Source organism: Lethenteron reissneri, chromosome 50 (assembly GCF_015708825.2).
Source record: "Lethenteron reissneri isolate LAM-NWPU_2019-01 chromosome 50, ASM1570882v1, whole genome shotgun sequence".
NCBI lineage: Eukaryota > Metazoa > Chordata > Hyperoartia > Petromyzontiformes > Petromyzontidae > Lethenteron > Lethenteron reissneri.
The window spans coordinates 1348673-1369089 of record NC_083828.1 but is presented as its reverse complement, the minus strand read 5'-3'; the positions used below and the strand labels follow the sequence as shown (position 1 = coordinate 1369089).

The window sequence follows — 20417 nt, the reverse complement described above, 5'->3', positions numbered from 1 at the left end:
TCCGGCAGGCCGCCCCGGTTAACACCGCGGCGGTGTGTGTCACCCCGGTTAACACAGCGGCGGTGTGTGTCACCCCGGTTAACACCGCGGCGGTGTGTGTCACCCCGGTTAACACAGCGGCGGTGTGTGTCACCCCGGTTACCACTGCGGCGGTGTGTGTCACCCGCCTGCTTCCCCCGCAGTGGATGTTGGAGATCCCGTGATGTCGTTCACAAGAGCAGGCCGTTGTGTGCCGGTGTCACGGTCCAAATTAGCCAGATTTGAAAAGGACACCGCAAATGACTCACTTGAGATCAAACACCCAGCAGCAGCAGCAGCAATCATTGCCTCTTCCTGGCAACTGACGAATGCCAACTCAAAGGCCACCAGGCGCTGAGTCACACAGTGCAGTGCAGGGACAGCTGCCACTGGGGGTGCTCCTTTCATAATGAGATGAGATGCAGGTCGCTGATCCCAGGTGATCCCAGGTGAGTGAGCCCAGGTGAGCGAGGCGAGGCTGGCGCTCACCGTGACGTGGTGCAGGTCCACCCCGTACATGTCGAGCGCCCGGGCGCGACGCAGGAACTGGAGCTCGGCCTCCGCAGGAACGAGGCCGCTGTGGAGGGGAGAGGGGGGAGAGGAGAGAACGATGAGAGGGAAGAGGGGAGGAGTGGAGAGGTGAGAGGGACGAGGTGAGAGCAGAGAAGGGGGATGAGAGAGAGAGGAGAGAGAACATAGAAGATGGAGGAGCAGAGTGTGAGGTGAGGGAGGAGAGGGAGGTGAGACAGAGGAGTGGGAATAGGGGAGAGGCAACATGGAAGAGGTGGCAGAGGAGGCGAGAACGATGAGAGGGAAGAGGGCAGGGAGAGCGATAAAGAGGAGAGAGCCAGCAGAGGGAGGAGAGTGGCTTCTGGTGTTGGCGCTTCGGGACTCGTTGGATACGCGAGTGGGGAGCGATCTCAAGTCACGACAATGATGACGACGATGATGATGACGATGATGATGACGATGACGATGATGATGATGATGATGACGATGATGATGATGATGACGATGCTGCGATGATCACCGTGCCGGCTCGGCGGCAGCAACAGAGGGAGCGGTGAGTGCGGCGACACTCACGTGAGGGTGCCGTGCAGGGCCTCGGCCCGCTCCTCCACCTCCGCCGTCTGCCCTGGCACGAAGCGGAAAGCCGACACGTAGCCCGGCGCGGCCTTCGCCGCGTCGTAATCGCCCAGCTCGGCTGCACAACCGTGACGACGACAGCGACAGCAGCAGCACGAATTGGAACGTAGGCAGCAATAACCGCGATTCGGTATCGGTGGTATTGGCGCGATCAGTGCTTCTGGCGCGTGTTTCACAGACGCAGCGTGAAGTGGTTTCACGGCAGCGGGAGTTGCTGTCGCTGCGTGTCCAGGCCTAGAGGCACCGCCAGTGGCAGCTAAACTTGTGTCGCACGAGGCCATCACCACAAAGGCACCGCTGTGTTTCACAGACAGACCGCAGTCGTTTTGCGGCAGGGAGTGATGTTGCCGCGTTTAATCCCAATTGAGAAATTCATCTGCGGTGTTATTACTCAAGTTTGGCAAGTTTTGACCGAAACGTTGCCACACGCTGGTCTACTCTTGTGCACGACATCACGGGGATCTTGAACGCACACTCTGAGCGAAGCAGCAGGCGCGTAGTAGAAGTATTTTACGCTTAATATGCACCACCGCAGGTGTTAACCAGGGCGACCCGCCGGATTCGCACCGCGAACCACTGCAACGAGCTTAAAAGCCCTCCTGCTAGGCCCCGTCAACGCCCCAAAGCGTGTAAATGTAACCGCATCTCAAAGACTTGGCAGAGAAAAACCCATCCGTGCCCTGCAGCGCTGCGGACGCGCTGCAGTCGCACGGGGACAGCTGCCGCTCGGCTCCCCCTCGCCCAAGACTGCCGAAGGGCGCGGCGATGGTCCGGGTGAGATGCGGCATAAAGGACGCATCGAGTTGTCGGGGCATTTAAGCAACGCCATATACATTCCAGTCATATTTGTTGATCTAATCATTCCTCTGATGCGAAGCAGCTTTACTATAGGCATTGTGTGCAGTAGAGGGCGGTGTAGCAAAACCAATCGTTCTGTACTACCCTGGCACCTTGACCACGACTGCAATAGTCAGCGTGGTGAAGTATGGTTCAATCCAGCAGTGAACTTAAAGCATGTAGAGTATGTTGAACTTCTTTCGCACCGTACGTAGCCAACCGCGCTGATCGGAGGTGCGGGGGGAAGGACAACAAACTAACACACTAAAGGCAGTCCTAACGGACTTAGTTCTCAAAAATCTACATTGCAGTAACAATGCAGTCGGGTTTATCGTTGCCAACGTCCGTTCAAACGATGGGCGGGCCACCGGGACACAGACACGAGGCACCGGGACACAGACACGAGCTACGGGACACAGACACGAGCCACCGGGACACAGACACGAGCCACCAGGACACAGACACGAGTCACCGGGACACAGACACGAGCCACGGGACACAGACACGAGCCACGGGACACAGACACGAGCCACGGGACACAGACACGAGCCACCGGGACACAGACACGAGCCACGGGACACAGACACGAGCCACCGGGACACAGACACGAGCCACGGGACACAGACACGAGCCACGGGGACACAGACACGAGCCACGGGACACAGACACGAGCCACGGGACACAGACACGAGCCACCGGGACACAGACACGAGCCGGCCACGGGGGCACCACCGTACCCTGCAGGGCGAATGACGCCAGCAGCGCCGCCTCCTCGTGCGTCACCGGCAGCCGCCCCTGCAGCACGTCCTGCTTCACCTGCAGGAACAACTGGTACCTGCGGCACACCACGCACCCCCCCCGCCCAGCAACAACCTCGGCTCAGCACGGCACACGGCCCATTATCATCGACACTCTCGCGACGACCCACAGCGCCGTGCTAAGGCGGCACACACACAACACACCGGCCGGAATGCCTGGTGGTGGTGGTCTCAATTCTGGTGTGGGGGGGGGGGGGGCGGGATTATCACACCCCCCCCCCCGTCCCCCCGGGTCTGCCACTGCCTTCGACATATGCAGGTTATTATTTATTGTTAAATATGTTGCTTATTTACCCAGGAAAGCCTCACCGAGTCTCAAGACTCTTTTTCAGGAGGGTCCTGCCATGGATTTATTTCAGCAGGAGGGTGCGATCCCAACGGAGCGACCTGTAGGTAATTATTCAACATTGTCGACGTTTTGGCCCAATTCACGGTTCCACTGCGAACGTGTGGTTTGGAGATATTTTTAGGATAAAGCGGCGTGCAAACCGCCCCGGGCGCTGCCACGCCGGGGTCCTTCTCGCCGAGGCGCGAGGAGCGTCACCGCCGCGGGGGGCGTCACCGCCGCGGGGGGCCACTGGACGTCACCGCCGTGGGGGGCCACTGGGCGAGAGCGCCGGGCGCTCGTCTGCGAGGGTGATGGCCGTCGCACCTCGTGATCTCCTCCTTGAGCTGGCAGGGGTCCCGCGCGTAGAACTTCACCCCAAAGTACAGCGTGAACGGCGGTCCCGCTGCGCAAGGTCACACGCAGGCAGGCGGTCACCGTCACGCTCACGCTCGCTCACACACACACACACTCACACACACTCACACACACTCACACACACTCACACACGCACTCACACACACACACTCACACACGCACTCACACGCACTCACACTCACTCACACACACGCACACACACTCACACACACTCACTCACATTCACTCACACACACTCGCACACACACGCACACACACTCACTCACACACACACACTCACACACACACACGCTCAAAATACAAAAGTCCCCCGTGTAGTTCAAACATACTTTTGGGATAAATGCTGTTAGCGAGCACCTATGAAGGCCGGAACAGCACACGAGGGGGCAGGTGGCCAACACCACAGCCGGCTACCATTGTCTCCCCAGTGGCGATGTTTACTACACACTGCACCAGGTACTCATTTGAGGCCGAGTCGACCTCGGGGAGGCACAGGACCGGTTCAGATAATCGCTCTGGTGTTGGCCGTGAGCAGGAATCGAACCCGGATCTCCGGGTTCATAGCGCAGCGTAGCGCTAACCGCTACACCACCGCTCCCCACAGTCACACACACGCAGCAACACAACACACACAGCCCCGCACACTCACTTTCCATGAGGTCTCGATGGTCTCCCAGGCTGCGGTCAGGCTCCAGCCAGTGCTGTCACACAACGGAAGATGGAGAGGGGGGCGCGGGGCACAGAGTTAGCAGGGTCAGAGTGAGGAGCGGTCGCAGCCGTCACCCACGTGATCACCCGCACGCACGCCTTCACCGCTCGCCAGCCGGCGGCGAGTCCACCAAACAAATATCGCGCTGGTGCCGCTGTGCTCTTCACAGCGGAACATGGACAGCCACACGGAGGGTCAGCCACACCGAGGGTCGGCCACACCGAGGGTCAGCCACACTGCGTGCCTGCCATGCAAAGGTCCGGCCCAACTGGATTCGAACCGCACAGATGGCCGACCGCACAGTGGTCTGACCAAATCGGACTTGGGCCACAGCAAATGAGCCGGCCACGCAGGGGGGCCGGCCACACCGCGGTGAGGCCCGATCGCTGCAGTTGTCCCACACAGAACTGGAATGGAGAGTATAGACTACGACATGAGCCCGAGTCTGTCCCTCTCCACATGACGGATCCAAAATCCGGACGTGCGATGGGGAATCCACAGCACGGAGGTTGACGCACACTTATTACTATCGCATCATCGGTCATGGTCACTCCACTGCTGGATGAAGGCCTCCGCCAAGACGCCACCATCTCTCATGCACGAGTCTCCATTGCTGCTTCAACAGAGTCACCTCCTTGCCTGACCCAACATGGTTCTGAGAAATAAATGCGTGAATAATGAACGTCGATATTTTAACCAATTGTCCATGTTGTGAGAGGTATCGTACTAACTAGCGAAGTAACTGCAAGTGAATAAAACAAATCAACGGACGCTCTGCAAGCGTAACGTAATTTGTTCGCGCTCGCCAGTTACGCTCATTTAGAAAGGCCTTTTACATCGTTAAAGGTTGCCATAGAGATTTAAATGTTATCGTAGTTAGTTTATATTGGCAGATTCATACATGATTAGTCACCCAATGACTCTCATGTTCCGCATGACATCATTTCACGCGTTTATAGATCACCTCACGTGCCCCCCGGGGTCCACGTGGCCCAGGCTTGAGAACCACTGACCTAGCCCCTGCACACGCACTGATGTCATCGCGCCGCGGCCGGCAACGACGATGATTGAGGCTGGCGTGTCGCTACATCGGTCAGTCCGCGATCACTGTAATCACCGTAATCGGCACTCGCGCCCGGGGTAATCTCCCGCAGCCACAGCGGTAAAGACAGCAGCTGCCCGCCGGCGAGTATGGGCCTGCACCCGGCCGGATAATAACCGCACGGCGCCGGTGGTGGTGGTAGAAGTGGTGGTGGTAGAAGTGGTGGTGGTTGCGGTGGTAGTGGTGGTGGCGGTGGATGTGGTGGTAGTGGTGGTAGTGGCGGTGGTTGTGGTGGGAGTGGTGGTGGTAGTGGTGGTAGTGGTGGTGGCGGTGGTGGGGGTGGCCGTGGTGGTGGTGGTTGCGGTGGTTGTGGTGGGAGTGGTGGTGGTAGTGGCGGTGGTAGTGGTGGCTGCAGTGGTGGCTGTAGCGACGAGGGAAGTGTTTAATTTGGGTCAACAGGCACCTGCCTCGGATTGCACAATCCCTGTTTAGTTTAGGGGCTTCATTTGTTTGAAGAACTAACATTTTTTTGCGTTTGAGAAGAATGGGCCTTGCCGAGGCTTTGCTAAAAGGTCACCCCGCACGTCAGGGGACGGCTGTTTGTGTGTTTATGCGCGGCCCACAGAGGCGGCAGTTACCGGTGCTGAATACAACCGGTGCTGAGGATGCTGGACACTTGATAGCCAACTTTCGGGTTCAACTAGAACGTGGCATGAAAGCTCCTGTCGATGTAATCCGGAATAGGAGATTCTTAAGGGTGGGACACATGTGCAGGGTGGAGGAGGATAAGTTAAGCAACTTGGTGAATAGGAGGGGAAGGTGTGCAGGGGGAAGTCGGAGGTCAGGTGACCGAGGCCGGCATTGGAGTGGCACCCAGAGGGCAGCGACCACGGGGAAGTGAAGGCTGAAAGCACCACGGCGGTGGTGGTGGTGGTCATAAGAATGAGACCGGTCTTCTCTCGCCTCTCACCCTCATGAGGGTTCCCAGTTCACGTCGAAGGTTACTGGGCCCACGTTGGGCTGACGCTTCCAGCCAACATCGGCCCAACGTCGGCCTGGTGTTCACTGGGCTGCGTATAAATTGGAAGAAGTTGGGGGGGGGGTGGGGGGCTCAATTTATTGTTTGCTTACGGTGCCCCCCAAAAGTGGGCAAGCAAGCAAACGACAGCGCTGCCACTCCGACTCAGCGAGGCGCGTGTCGATGTGGAGAAACCCCAGCGCACAACACGGTCAGGGTTATGGTTGTTGCCCTGTCATCACGTCGAGGGCCAGCGGGGGGTGGGGCACTGCCATCCATCACTCACGTGATGGCACAAGGCAAGCAGAGAGAGAGATCTAAAATTAGAAGATTAGAACTCACGCCGGGTGGCGGAGGGAGGGAGGGAGGGCGCAGCCGCAGTGCAAGACACGGAGATCTCGTGAAGCCGCGACCCAACCCCAGTCGCTCGCGGCGAGAGGCAGGATTAGGTGAGCGGACACGGGTGAGCAGTAGGCACGGGGGGTGGGGTGGTGAGCGGATACGGGGAGAGACAAACTCCCGGCCACACACAATGGGTGACCCCGCAGTGCCTGACCCTCGTGGTGCCGCACCTGTGCGATGACATCACCGGATTTTCCACCCCCAAGCATTGAAACCTGGCCAGGGCCCTCCCCTCGTCACGACAATGGCGGCGGCGTTGGCGATGGTGGCGCGGGGTGGGGTGGCTCACAGTCGCTCACGAGCAGGGCTCGGGCCGCGAGGTGGCGGCACGGCCGACGGGGTGCCCAGCCCGCTGTGCCGCGTGGCCGTGGACTTATTGTCCCTTTGTGCGCGACGGCTTCCTGACACGCATACTTGAAGTTCACGGTGGCTTTTCTGGGGACTAAATTGTCACCTGGGTAAGAGATTAAGCCGGCTGTGAATCATCACCACCGCCGCCGCCACCACCATCGTCGTTGTCATCATCGTCATCATCGCCACCACCATCATCATCTACAGCTCTACTAATGTTGTGGGTTTACCCTCCCAACACCGGTGTGCTGAACTAGTAACGAATTGGTATGTTTTGTGTACGTGACAAACCTTACTAATTGGCTGTGTCGAGTGGTGGTGGGTTTAACGACACGTTTATATTTACAAGATCTAACCACAAAAAACCCTCAATTATGAATAATATTGGCCGTGAAAGCCTACGTCTAAAACTATCTACAGCTCCTGTCGTTCATTGCTTGGGAATCAAGGAACCTAAGACTTCATGTGATGATGATGATGATGATATTTAAAATGCAAGACAAATAATTTCAACTTGTGACTCTGCACCAGCACCGCAAGGAATTTGCTCGGCACTCTCGTAGAGAAAGGACGACTCGGAGACACGAGGAGGAACCGCAGACGACGAGCGGCGAGGCAGCAGCAGCAGCAGTCACAGTGCGAGGCGGCCCCACTATTTCCCAAGCTCTGCGGTCCTTTATTAATTCAAGTGTTATCGGCCAATTAACAAGTGCTTACACTTGGGAGGAATACCCGGAGAATACCCACCCGGGAGACGAGACAGACCGACCAAAGATCATCACACTTTCAGCAAGTTCAGTTTCAAATCTCAAACGAAATTAAAACGAATCAGTTTTAGTATAATAAGTCGGAAAGTTGCATTCATTCCACGTCTCCCAGGCACACATTCCTCACTGATGGGCAGATCGGTTTCCCGTGTGATCGTCCAGATACCCCCTCCACCCTAAAGTGGCACGCTCCATGCGGCTGGGCACAGAACACCATGGGCCGTACCGTTTAGCAGGCGACGGGGGTGTACAGAGTGGTGCGCTCTCCCTCATAGCAGGGGTTTACCCTGGGTAACGCAGTGGCCCGGTAACGGACAGCTATGAGGCGTTGCGTAAACATCGTGAGGAATGCACTGCAGTCATGGCACCATTCAGGCTTGGGCAGGACACGGCGCCGGGTGGGACGATGTTGCCCACCGTCAAGGCTGATGGACGGAATGGCAGCGAAGGAACGCGACGCGTCCGGGAGGAGACGGAGCGATGACGGGATCGGCTCAGTGTGCTCGAAGTGTACGGTGGATCGGTGACATCACGGGACCGTGAAAGATGATGGTGGGCGGCTTGGGAAGGCCTTCAACCAGCAGTGGATTGACCTAGGCCTGAGTCTGCCCTCCCTCCGTGCTGTGAATTTCCAGATGCTCGCCCGGAATCTGGAAGCCGTCACACGGAGAGGGGCAGACTCGGGCCTAGTCCGGCATTCTACTGCCCAGTGCCACTTCCTCCGTCTCCAGTTCTGTGTGGGGCGGCTGCAGTGTTTAGCTCCAGCTGAAGTGATCGGGACTGAGCCCGGTGTGGCCGTGCCTCAGTGTGGCAGAGCCTCAGTGTGGCCGAGCCTCAGTGTGGCAGAGCCTCAGTGTGGCTGGCGCTCTGTGTGGCCGAGCCTCTGTGTGGCCGAGCCTCAGTGTGGCTGGCGCTCGGTGTGGCAGCGCCTCAGTGTGGCTGCAGCTCCGGTGCATCCGGCCTTCGGTGTGGCCAGTGCCCTGTGCGATCAAACCCTGAAATGGGGCCATAAACGTCAGTGTGGCTGTGCGTACACGACAGGCGTGTGTCACGCGCGCGTTACGCGCGCATCCCGCGTGCCCTCACCGTCTGGTGGCCGCTGTCGCAGTAGCGCAGGCCGAAGTAGTCGCTCTCCACGAGGTCGAGGTGAGCAAACACGTGGCCCAGCAGCGCGGAGCCGCGACTTGACCGCTGCCCGAGAGAGAGAGAGAGGGGGAGAGCACGAGTGAGCTTAGCGCCACCACTCGCTCGCTCACCCTGCCTCCACCACCATTGTCATCATCCTCGTCGTCATTCCATCATTCACGCAGTGCCTCCCAGGCCGTGCGTTGTCGCGAGGCGCCCTGCGGCAGGCAGGGGCACCCCCGGTGGCAGCTGCCCCTGTGTGGCAAAAGGTGAGTGCAGCACCGGTCTGGCAGTAGTAGGGGGCGGCTCGCACGCAACGGAATCGCGGGCCACATCCGGACCATGGGCTGTAGGATTCTCCTGCCCTAATCTATAACGCACTACTGGCACAAGGTAAAGCGAAGTGGAGCATATAATAATATTATTATTATGATTATAATTTAAGCAGGAAAGCCAAACGGTGTCATGTCCTGCTACATTGTGTTTTTAACTTCAAGTTTTTCAGCCAATTAATGATGAGTGCGTTTATATGGAAGTGGGAGGAAACCGGAGCACCCGGAGAAAGCGCACACACGCGAGGGGGCAACGCTCTATCCCTGTATAGATGGAACCAGATGGCGATTAGTCTACTTTCTGTACTGCCTTCTCCTGGCGAGCCAGGGCATGGCGCCTGCTTGACTCCCACGGGAAGGGAGTTTCTCAAACGTCTCTGTGTGATCCACCAATCCCCACTGCTGCCGCCACGGTGCCAGATTACTGCAGCACAGCAGCGCAGCAGCGGCGCAGCAGCCGCCATCGCCACCCAGCTGACGAGGGGCGGACGGTGAGGATCGTGGAGCGGTACCATGATGGTGGTGGTGGTGATGAGGGAGATCTGAATGAAGGCGGGGTGAGGGAGGGGGGGTGATGATAATGATGATGAGGGAGATCTGGATGGGGGCGGAGGGGTGAGGGAGGGGGGGGGTGATGGAAGGGGGGTGAGGAGGGGGGGGATAAGAAGGAGGTGATGGAGGGGGGTGATGGAGGGGGGTGAGGAGGGGGGGTGAGGAGGGGGGGTGATGGAGGGGGGTGAGGTGGGGGGGTGATGGAGGAGGGTTATGAGGGGGGGGGGTGAGGAGGGGGTTAAGAGGTGGAGGGGTGAGGGAGGGGGGGTGAGGGAGGGGGGGTGAGGGAGGGGGGGTGAGGAGGGGGGGATGAGGAGGGGGGTGATGGAGGGAGGGGGGTGAGGAGGGGGTTAAGAGGTGGAGGGGTGAGGGAGGGGGGGGGGTGAGGAGGGGGGGTGAGGAGGGGGGGTGAGGTAGGGGGGTGATGGAGGGGGGGTGAGGAGGGGGGGTGAGGTAGGGGGGTGATGGAGGAGGGAGGAGGGTGATGGAGGGGGGGGGGAGTGAGGAGGGGGGGATGAGGAGGGGGGTGATGGAGGGGGGGCCCGCGGGGCTGCGGTGAGGGGCCCCGTGTTTGACTTGGCTACGCATTCCTGCACGGCTACTCCACCACGCAGCAAGCCCGGGCGGAGAGAGAGGAGAGAGAGAGGAGAGAGCAACACATGAGAAGGGGAGAGAGAGGGAGGAGAGACAGGGAGAGTGCTTCGGCCAAAAACCAACAAGGCAAGGACGACTACACACACGCACGCACGCGTGTAGCCGGGAAACGGCAGGGAGGAGGGGGGTTGGGTGCCTTGAGTCCTCAGCCATTCCATCAGTGAACCAGTACGTCAGTGAACCAGTCAGCCAGTCCATCAGCCAGCCAGTCGCTCAGTCGGTAAGTCCGTCAGTCTTTCAGCTACGTCAGCCAGCCAGTCGAAGTTCGATAGCCGATAAGGTCAGTCGATCAATCGAGTTCGCTAGTTAGTCATTCAGTCAGCCACCGTGCCCGCCAGCTAGACAGCCAACTGGCTCGCTAGTCAGTCTCAGACTCACGGGACGACCTGACGGACTGACTAAGTGACTGATTGATTGAGTGACTGAGTGACTGACTGAGGCTGGGTGTCTGTCAGGCTGGGTGTCTGTGAGGCTGTGAGGCTGGGTGTCTGTCAGGCTGTGAGGCTGGGTGTCTGTCAGGCTGGGTGTCTGTGAGGCTGTGGTTGGGTGCAGGGTGCCCGGGTGGTGCAGTCACGGCTGGGTGGCCCTCAGGGGGAGCGGGTTGAGCAGTGTGGGCGTGGGGGCCCTCCGCACGCACAGCCGCTCTCAGCACAAAGACAAAGATCCCCCGTGTAGCCTTCAACAGACTTTTGGGGCAAGTGCTGTGAGCGAGCACCAATGAAGGACGGCACGCCACACTAGAGGGTGGGTGGCAAGCACCATGTCTCCCCAGTGCTGATGTTTACACGCCACACCAGGTACTCGTTTAAGGCCGAGTCAACCTAGAGGAGGCCCACACTGGTTCAGATAATCGTAGCTGGTGTTGGCCGGGTTTGTATCTCAGCGCGCTAACAACTGCACCACCGCTCCCCACGCTCTCCACACACCCTGCCACATGACCCGCACAGCGTGGCTGTCCATCCCGTGTTCGATTCCCGGGCTAATAACTTCGGTGGCGAGCGTTTATCTTGAACCGGTCTCGGCTTCCCCTTCTTCACCAATCCCCACTCGACCAGCATGGTGAAGTATGGTCAAACAACCCCGCAACGGTGTAGGGGGAGACCGCCTGCATGCGGCAGCGGGCTGACAAGGCCTGTACGGGACGACTGTGGACCCGGGCGGAGGGCAGCAGGTCGCAAATCGGCAGCTTGCGAGTTCACATCATGATCGTGGTGGAGGTTGACTCAGCCCATCATCATCACTCCCTCCCTCCCTCCAGGGTCGATAAAAACAAATACCACTTTGTGGCGGAGGTCAGCAGCGGATTGTCCTTGTGGACACCCTCCCCACCACCATGGGAATGTGGAATTTCCACTTTGCACCAGCGTCTCGACAGAGTCTGTGTAAGCAGGCGCCGTTAAACGCCTCGTCGTATCGTAGTAGTCGGCCAAGGCCACCAATGCTATTCATAATAAAGATTTGTTGGGTTAGATCGTGTCAATATAAATGTGTCGTTCACCCCCCTCCACCACATAATGTCCATACTTTGTGTGTGTTGATTCATTGTGAGTGACCCAACCAATGACAGGGGCGGCATCTTCTCAGATGAACACAACTTACATGACACTGCCCCCCCCCCCCCCCGCTGTGGTCCTCACGTCTGATAGGCCCCCACAGTGGTGACGTCACCCTTACACAATTCCGGCAAATCGCCTGATGAAGCTGGTTGTGGTTGTTGTAATCACCAGCCAAACGTCGCACTCGAATTGTAAACGTGGCTGTGGGTTTACTCTCCAACACGCTGAACTAGTAACCAGTTGGCGCGTTCCGTTCACGCGACGAACCTTCCTCGTTGGCTGCGCCGGGTGGCGGCGGGGTTACACACGCGACGTTCATACCGACGCCACCCAACAGCTTCCACCGTAGAGCCGGTGCCACCACCGATTGGGGATGATGATGATTATGATAATTATGATTGTGATAATTATGGTGATGATTATGATGATAATTATGATTATGATGATGGTTATGATGATTATGGTTATGATGATGGTTATGATGATGATGATGGTTATGATGGTAATTATGGTTATGATGGTAATGATGATTATGATGATGGTTATGATGATTATGGTTATGATTATGGTTATGATGATGGTTATGATGATGATGGTTATGATGATGGTTATGATGATGATGATGGTTATGATGATGATGGTTATGATGATGGTTATGATGATGATTATGGTTATGATGATGATGATTATGATGATGGTTATGATGATGATGGTTATGATGATTATGATGATGGTTATGATGATTATGATAATTATGATGATTATGATAATTATGATGATTATGATAATTATGATGATGATTATGGTTATGATGATGATGATGATAGTTATGTAAGAGCGACATGACGCGGGGGCCCGGCACGCGTGCGCCGTGCGTGCCTGGACGTGATGCACACAGTAGGCGTGGCGTGGTGTGGGCGGGCGGGCGAGTGGGGGCCCGGCTGTAAGCGACACCACAAGGTGCCGGGGTGAGGGGTGGGGGTTGGTGGAGGGTGGGGGGTGGAGGGTGGTGGGTGGGGGCCGTTGCTGCGGGCAGAGCGCCGAACCGGTAACCCGAGCCAGGCCCCCCCCCTTCACCCGCGGGGCACAACGCCTCATTAGCGCCCATTACCCCGGTTACCCATTATCATACCCCACGCCATCCCATTCATTACCCATTTACCAGCGTCGTAACCCTATTATCCGGGTAACTCATTCCATTCCACGCAAAACCCTCGAGTCAGCCAGCGCATTGCCTGGTCTCAACGCCGCCCAGGTAACACCGGGTCAAGGTTAAGTCAAGTTGATTTTGTTAATCACGGTGAGAACTCGGACGAGACGCTGATATTCTGATTTGCAAGAGTAATCTGGGTAAATGCTTGAGCGAGTGGATGGGTACGTGAATGTGTGAGTGGGTGAATAGGTGAATTATTGAGTGGGTGGGTGGATTGGTTGGCGAGTGAATGAGTGGGTGAGTGATTGGGTGAGTGATTGGGTGAATGACTGAATGGGTAAATGTGAGTGGATGAATGATTGAGTGGGTGGGTTAGTGAGTGGGTGAGTGGGTGGGTGGGTGAGTGAGTTTCATTTTAAAGTTTATTTTGTTTAACCAGGGTGAGAACTCAATATACCACATTTATGAGTCTCATTTGCAAGAGCAACCTGGGTGAATGATTGAGTGGGTGGGTAAGTGAGTGAATGAGTGGGTGAGTGAGTGAATGATTGAGCGAGTGGGAGAGCGAGTGGGTGAACGAGTGGGTGAGTGGATGGGTGGGTGAGTGGCTGAACAAGTGGGTGGGTGGCTGAGTAGGTGGGTGGATGACTGAGTGAATGAGCGGGTGATTAAGTGGGTGAGCGCGTGGATGAGTGAGTGAGAGAGAGAGTCAGGATTGCTTGTATCAATGCTGGCGAACTGCCCGATGTTCCAGGCGAGGATCGGCTTCGACACGCAGCGTCTCATCATCATGAGCAGCAGCGGCCAGGCTTGCTTGCATCAATGCTGGTGAACTGCCGACCTCACAGACTCGCCGAGACCATTATGATGACATCAGGGCAGGATTTATGGCGAGGGTCGCGGCGCGTCCCACGCGGTGAAGTTGGTTCGGCCGGCACGACTACATCGTGGTGGGGGGGGGGGGGGGTTATGACGGTGTCTGTCGGGGTTCAGTGACCCCCGCTGTCGCTGCTTGGGTTTTACGAGCCGACTGGCACTCCGGGGTGGCAGGCTGTGGGTTTATTTATCTTTTAATTTCTCTTGAACCGCGGTCCACGAGGGCCCCTCGCCAAGTCGTATTGCTCACGAGAGTTTAGCGACACGGGACACGGACCACAGGCCCCAGCTCGGGATGGAGGCCGCCGTGGCCTCGATGAATAATGCAGCAAAGGTTCGGTAACAGGAGAGCGGTCGCTACGCCGTGGACGCTGGGTGGTGGTGAGCAGCCACGCTGGAAGTGAAGCCCAGAAGATCGACGTCTCGATCCCAATCACCCGGCGCGGTGGATCAAACATTGGCGCATGTGTTTTTTAATTCGTGCCCTTCCTCCTCCCTCTCCCGTCGGCCCGTATCCACCCAGCGGTGTGAATGGGTTCGCTCGCAACGGTTGATACTATCATCGGCAGGTCGGGCGGCGTGTGGTGGTGGCGTGAAGTGTGGGCACGCTCACCTGTTCCCCCGACCACGTGAGATCAACGTGGGCGAGTAGACTAAATACACCCCACGAGAGCTGGCTATAAGTTGGAGGACCCTTTCCGCAAGCGGTGGCGTGAGCAAAGCACCTTTACCTCTTGTTAGACATATCTTGTGAGTATGTAAACTAAAACTAAACATTTTTATTATTTTACCAGGTAAGGCCCACTGAACTATGTAGCTCTTTTTCAGAAGCGACCTGGCCACAAATTATAACTCAACGAAGTGTCGAATCATGTGGAAATTTCAAGCGGCCAATTACTCTAAACGCGTGTTGATTCTCAACGTGGAGGGAAACCCCGGAGGACCTGGTGAAAAAATCCACGCGACTATGGGGAGAGAGACACCGCCAATCCCAAATACGCAGGCGTCAGGGTTGAGATCGAACCCACGACCTCCTGTATACCAGGCGAGGGAGTTAACATCTCGCCACCGTGGCACATCGACAGCAACAGAGGCTCTTCCGCTCCGAGGGTCAGCCGCATGTATGTATGTTGAACTTCCTTCGCACCGTACGTGCTAATTGGAGATAATTTACAACGCACATTGCTACGACGGATGAATAGGCCTGCAAGGAGCCAGCTGGCCACGTGACCACCTTGAGCAGCCATGGGAGATGCGAAGCATCTCTTAGCTGTTATCATTTACAGCCCTCCGTCGATCAACCATATTTCACCACGCCGGTTAGTGTGTGCGCCAGATATCACTCTCGGCCACTGGTCGTGTAATATTGCACACAGCTCTGCACAGATAGTTTTAAGAATCCACTGCCGTACCGCCACCTCCTGGCCGCGGCCGAACCGGAGCGACGTCACAAGCGAGCCAGAGAGCGGCGTCCCCTGCCGGTAACCACGGGTTACGGGCCTGTGCACACCCCGCCGGTAACCACGGGTTACGGGCCTGTGCACTCCCCGCCGGTAACCACGGGTTACGGGCCTGTGCACACCCCGCCGGTAACCACGGGTTACGGGCCTGTGCACTCCCCACCGGTAACCACGGGTTACGGGCCTGTGCACTCCCCGCCGGTAACCACGGGTTACGGGCCTGTGCACTCCCCACCGGTAACCACGGGTTACGGGCCTGTGCACTCCCCGCCAGGCCTGGGCCTCTATGGCCGTTCCGTGGGACGCTCGCCCCCTGGCAGGGGCCCGCGAACTCCCTCGCTCCGCTGACGCGGCGGCCTTTGGAGGTCTTTTTGCTTGTTATGGAGGGCCGACGTAATTAGTCATCGCTAATTTGTCATCGCTAATTGGCCATCGCCAATTGGTCATCGCCAATTGGCCATCGCCAATTAGCCATCGCCAATTGGCCATCACCAATTAGCCAGGCGACCGCGTTGAGGAGCGCTCCCAACGCACCGATGAAACGCAACTTCCTGGGGGCTGCCGGACCGGCCCGGGTTAACTCCTGGTGGACACTGCCAGGTGGACACTGCCAGGTCCTGCTACAGCATTTCCGGTGGACACCCCAAGTGGACATTCTTGGTGGACAACACTGGTGGACCACCCCCCTGGTAGACAGTCTGTGGTGGATACCCCAAGCAGACATACCTGGTGGACAACACTTTTGGACACGCCCCTGGTAGACCCTCCTAGGCAGACCCTGTGAAGAGGCACCTCACGGCGGACACCGCTGGTGGACATCCCCCAGCGGACCATCTATGGGTGGTCATTCTACGGTGGACACTCCCGGTGGACGCTTCTTGGTGAGGCTTCTCGTGCAGCGTCTCTGCTGGACACTCCTTGGCGGTCCTTATCGTGGTTTGATTTTACCGGAGGACTCTTTGGGGTGGTGGACACTACCTTGGGGCGAGCGACACGGCCCAGCGGTCGTGCGCTCGCCACTTGTTACAGGGGTTTGCGGTTCCAATTCGGCAGGCCGCCCCCGGTTGCTACTGTGGTGAGTATTGAACCACACGTCACGGCGAGCATCCTCGCCGCACTCATCGGCTACTAGTGCGGGAATATATGTTGTTCGCGTGTTGTTGGATGACGCCGCGGTGCGTGTGTGTGTTCACGTGTGGTTTCTGCCAAAGTGGAGGGTGGTGGCGCAGCGGTTTAACGCACTGCGCTACGAAACCGGCTACCCGAATTCGATTCCTGCTCACGGCCAACACAAGTGACAGTAAATATATGAACCAGCCCTAGGCCTCTCCTAGGTCAACTCGGCCTCAAACGAGTACCTGGTGCGATGCGTGAAACATGGCCACTGGAGAGATAAAGGCGGCCGGGTGTGCGTGGTCCAGGCCACCCACTCCCTCGTTTGCCTTGCCGGCATTCATGGCTGCTAGTTAATCTCAGCACTCCGCCAAAGATACTTGAATGTCGTATTCGGTCCTCGGAAAGGCGATGGTTTCACACCCCTGTCGCGTACACTCCCCAACGGGCCCCCTGGTATCCCTTCACCGGGTGCACTCCTGCCCCGCACCCCCCTCTCCTCTGCTCTCCCACGCCCCGGGGAGAGAGCGAGAGGCGCGAGAGAGAGCCACTTGAGTGTTCCCTGACAGGCTCTCAAGTGCGGCCTCTCTTACGGTCGCCCCGCTGTTCCCCCCCAGGGTTCACCGCAAGCCGACACCGCCACTTTCGCCGAGGTCAAGAGCGGCCGCGGTAATGTGCGAGAAGCAGCCGAGCTCCCGTCATAGGCACGTGGAATGTCCGTCGCGCCAAACTGTCACGCCTGCAGATGCATTACGAGTGACGCCGGCTCAGGGCTTAAATTGTCCACTGGGTATTTCCCGGGTCGCTGGTAGGCTGGAGTAGATGGCATGTGACTAGCAGTTAGAGCCAACTACGGGATATATACTGGATGTGGTGTGCCGGGTGGACCCAGCTGACATGAACCCCTGGCTAAATCCTCCACTCTTGCCAGGCCCACATTCACGACATCCAACTCACAATACTCCCACCTATCCCTCACCAAAGATAAACACAAAGATTCCCCTTATAACCGTCAGTAGACTGATGGGGCAAGTGCTGTTCGCGACTAGCAGCACCTATGTAGGCACGGCACACGAGGGGGTGGGTGGCCAGCACCACGCTCGGCCCCCTTTGTCTCCCCAATGCCGATGTTGTTTACGCACCGCACCAGGCGCTCAATTAAGGCTGAGTCTACCGAGAGCGAGGCCCCAGTCCGATTCGTACGGAGATATTCGTCATCAACGTTGGCCACAAGTGGGTTCGTGGGTTTGTAACGCAGCGCAGCACAGCACTAACTGCTTCTGTACATCTCTCACCACCCACCTACCTACCCACTCACCCACCCACTCCTCGCCCACCCACCGACCGCTCGCCCACCCACTCACCCAACCTCTGCTGTCCACCACATAGCACGGTGGGGTCGCCCATCACAGCCCAGGCCCAAACCAGCTTTAGCTTCTGGGATCTGATGAGATTTCAAGCTCTCTGGGTGACCTGGTCACGGGCAAATTCACGTCCTCATCAATCATTGCTATTGACATTATCGTGAACATTTAAAACCTATGTAAAATAAATGCAGAACAGCTGAACCAACAACCCAACGCAGCACCCTCCCGTATAAATCAATCAATGGTATCGCCAGTTTTTCAAAAATTACGGAACCTGAACGGGAAAGTATACGTAAGAGTCGGTACGCACACACCACGCAGTGGTGGCTACGCTGCACGTGGCTGCCTGTGATACAGCAGCGAGGGTTGGTGGAGCACGCACAGATGGTGTGAAACTCCCTTCCCCGTGGACGTCGAGGGGGAGCCGTAACCCTGGCCCTGCCAGGAGCCGGCAGTACAGCAAAGTGTGGACTAATCCCCATCTGTTCCAACCCCCCTCGTGGCGGGCGTTGAGGAGGAGCCGTACCCCAGCTTGCCAGGATGCCGTGCTGCACAATGTGCACTGCACCTGCTCCGTCTGTACGGGGACTGAGTGTTTCTCGCGCGTGGGTGCTCTCCAGGTGCTACGGATTCCTCCCACTTGTATAAACAACGTACACATTGGCCGTGATGACACGTCCAGTATATATAGAGGACCGGGGAGCTTGGGCAATTACTGGTAGCGCCGGCTCATCGCTGCTGCTGCCTTCCCGCTCGTCCGCGGTTCCTCCGCGCACCTCCCGAATCTTTACGGCGGCAGTGGCGCGTCACACGTCGATGTTACCGGAACAGGCGACGTTCTGGGCAACGACCCTTCTGCATCGTCGTCGTCGTCGTCGTCATAGCGTGCAACCCCTTTAAACACAAAAAACAAAAACTACAACAAAAACCCCCTCGGGCAAAACGCGCGGGGGAAACGCACCGTGCGCGATAACTCACTTTGCACCTCGGAACAGGCACATAATGAAGAGGTCTGTGTTGAGCACCACCCCCCACTACCCCCCACTACCCCCCCCCCCCCCCCCACGAGTGTGGGGCTGGCTGGAGAGGAATGCCTCTCTCCTTTTCAGTGGCCCGGTCGGAGCGCGGCCGCCCATTCATCGCGCTCGGGGGAGGCCGCCGTCACCACCGCCACGCATTCCACGGCCCGGGCTGTCAGGGGAACAAAGCCGGCGTGAAGAAGGAGGAGGAGTAGGTCTGTGTGTGTGTGTAAGTGAGAGTGTGTGTGGGTGTGCGTGCGTGTGTGTGGGTGAGTGACAAAGGCGGCCGGGCGTGGTGTTGATGGGCACCCACCCACCTCGTGTGCCGTCCTGGCCTTCGTAGGTGCTCGCTAACAGCACTCGCTCCAATGGTCTGTTAAAGGCTTTGAGGGACATCTTTGTCTTTGAGCGATTGGGAGCTGTGTGTGTGTGCGATTGAGTGAATGAGAATGTGCGAGTGTGCGAGCGTGTGTGCGTAAGTGAGAATGTGGGAGCGTGTGTGTCTTTGTCTTTGAATGCGTGGGCAAGTGAGTGTGTGAGTGAGTGTGTGCGCGTGGGTAAGTGAGTGTGTGAGAGTGTTTGAGACTGTGTGTTTTTGTCTTGGTGTGTGTGTGAATTACAAAGCCGACCGAGTGTGGTGTTGGCCACCCACCCCCTCGTGTGCCATTCCAGTCTTAATCGGTGCTTGATAATAGCACTTGGCCCAACAGTCTGTTAAAGGCTATATGGGGGATATTTGTCTTTGTGTGTCTGCAGTTGTAACGGGTGTGGCATGGGCTAGAGAAGAGATTAACTGATGTGGTACAGGAGGATGTGGAGCTGAGTGGACTTGCAGATGAATGGTACCAGCGGTGTCAAGATTGGCCTCTACGCAGGAGGCTCGTGAAGGACGCTGTGACTGGACAGTTGGAGGCAGTCACCCTCCAACAACAACGCAGGACAGAGGAGTGACGCTCACAACAATGAGCGGAGTGCCGGACCGATAAAACGCGGCGAGTTGGCACAGCGGGGAGCACAGGTGGTGCATATGCCGGTCATCTCGGTCACCCGGTGACCCCCATGACTGCATGACCTCGTGGCTCCATGACCCCGCGGTCCTCAGCGACTCCGTTCACGGACGCCCTTTTAGCAGCAGGAACCGAAGCGCCATCGCCACCGAACCGCGCCGGTTTTCGGCTGAGAGAAAAATCTGGTGACTGCCGCGGACTTTGCCGTGAGATCTGTGCGGCGTCACGCAGACTCCTGGCCACCGCTGCGCCACACCGAGCTGCACCAACCCAGATTTGTTTTTGTTCGTCAAAAAAAGTTCAAACGTGAGCCGCTCTCTCTCTCTCTCTGGGGGTTCGTCCGGAGTGCAGATGTCAAGGTCGCGTCTCGATGAAAGTTGTTTGTCTTTTAC

General features: G+C 57.5%; 1 protein-coding gene across 3 annotated transcripts in view; it reads right to left on the bottom strand.

The window, feature by feature from the left end:
• EPB41L4A (erythrocyte membrane protein band 4.1 like 4A) overlaps positions 1–20417 on the bottom strand; it is a 40077-nt gene that overhangs the window by 10999 nt on the left and 8661 nt on the right. For 2 of the 3 annotated variants that reach the window (XM_061572343.1, XM_061572341.1), the window contains 6 exons: positions 8898–9002; positions 4172–4223; positions 3472–3550; positions 2739–2836; positions 1102–1222; positions 508–595 (listed from right to left, as the gene is read on the bottom strand). In XM_061572343.1, coding sequence (XP_061428327.1) covers positions 508–595; positions 1102–1222; positions 2739–2836; positions 3472–3550; positions 4172–4223; positions 8898–9002 — 543 coding nt within the window. The remainder of the gene's footprint in view (positions 1–507; positions 596–1101; positions 1223–2738; positions 2837–3471; positions 3551–4171; positions 4224–8897; positions 9003–20417) is intronic. The other variant, XM_061572344.1, reaches the window with a different exon arrangement.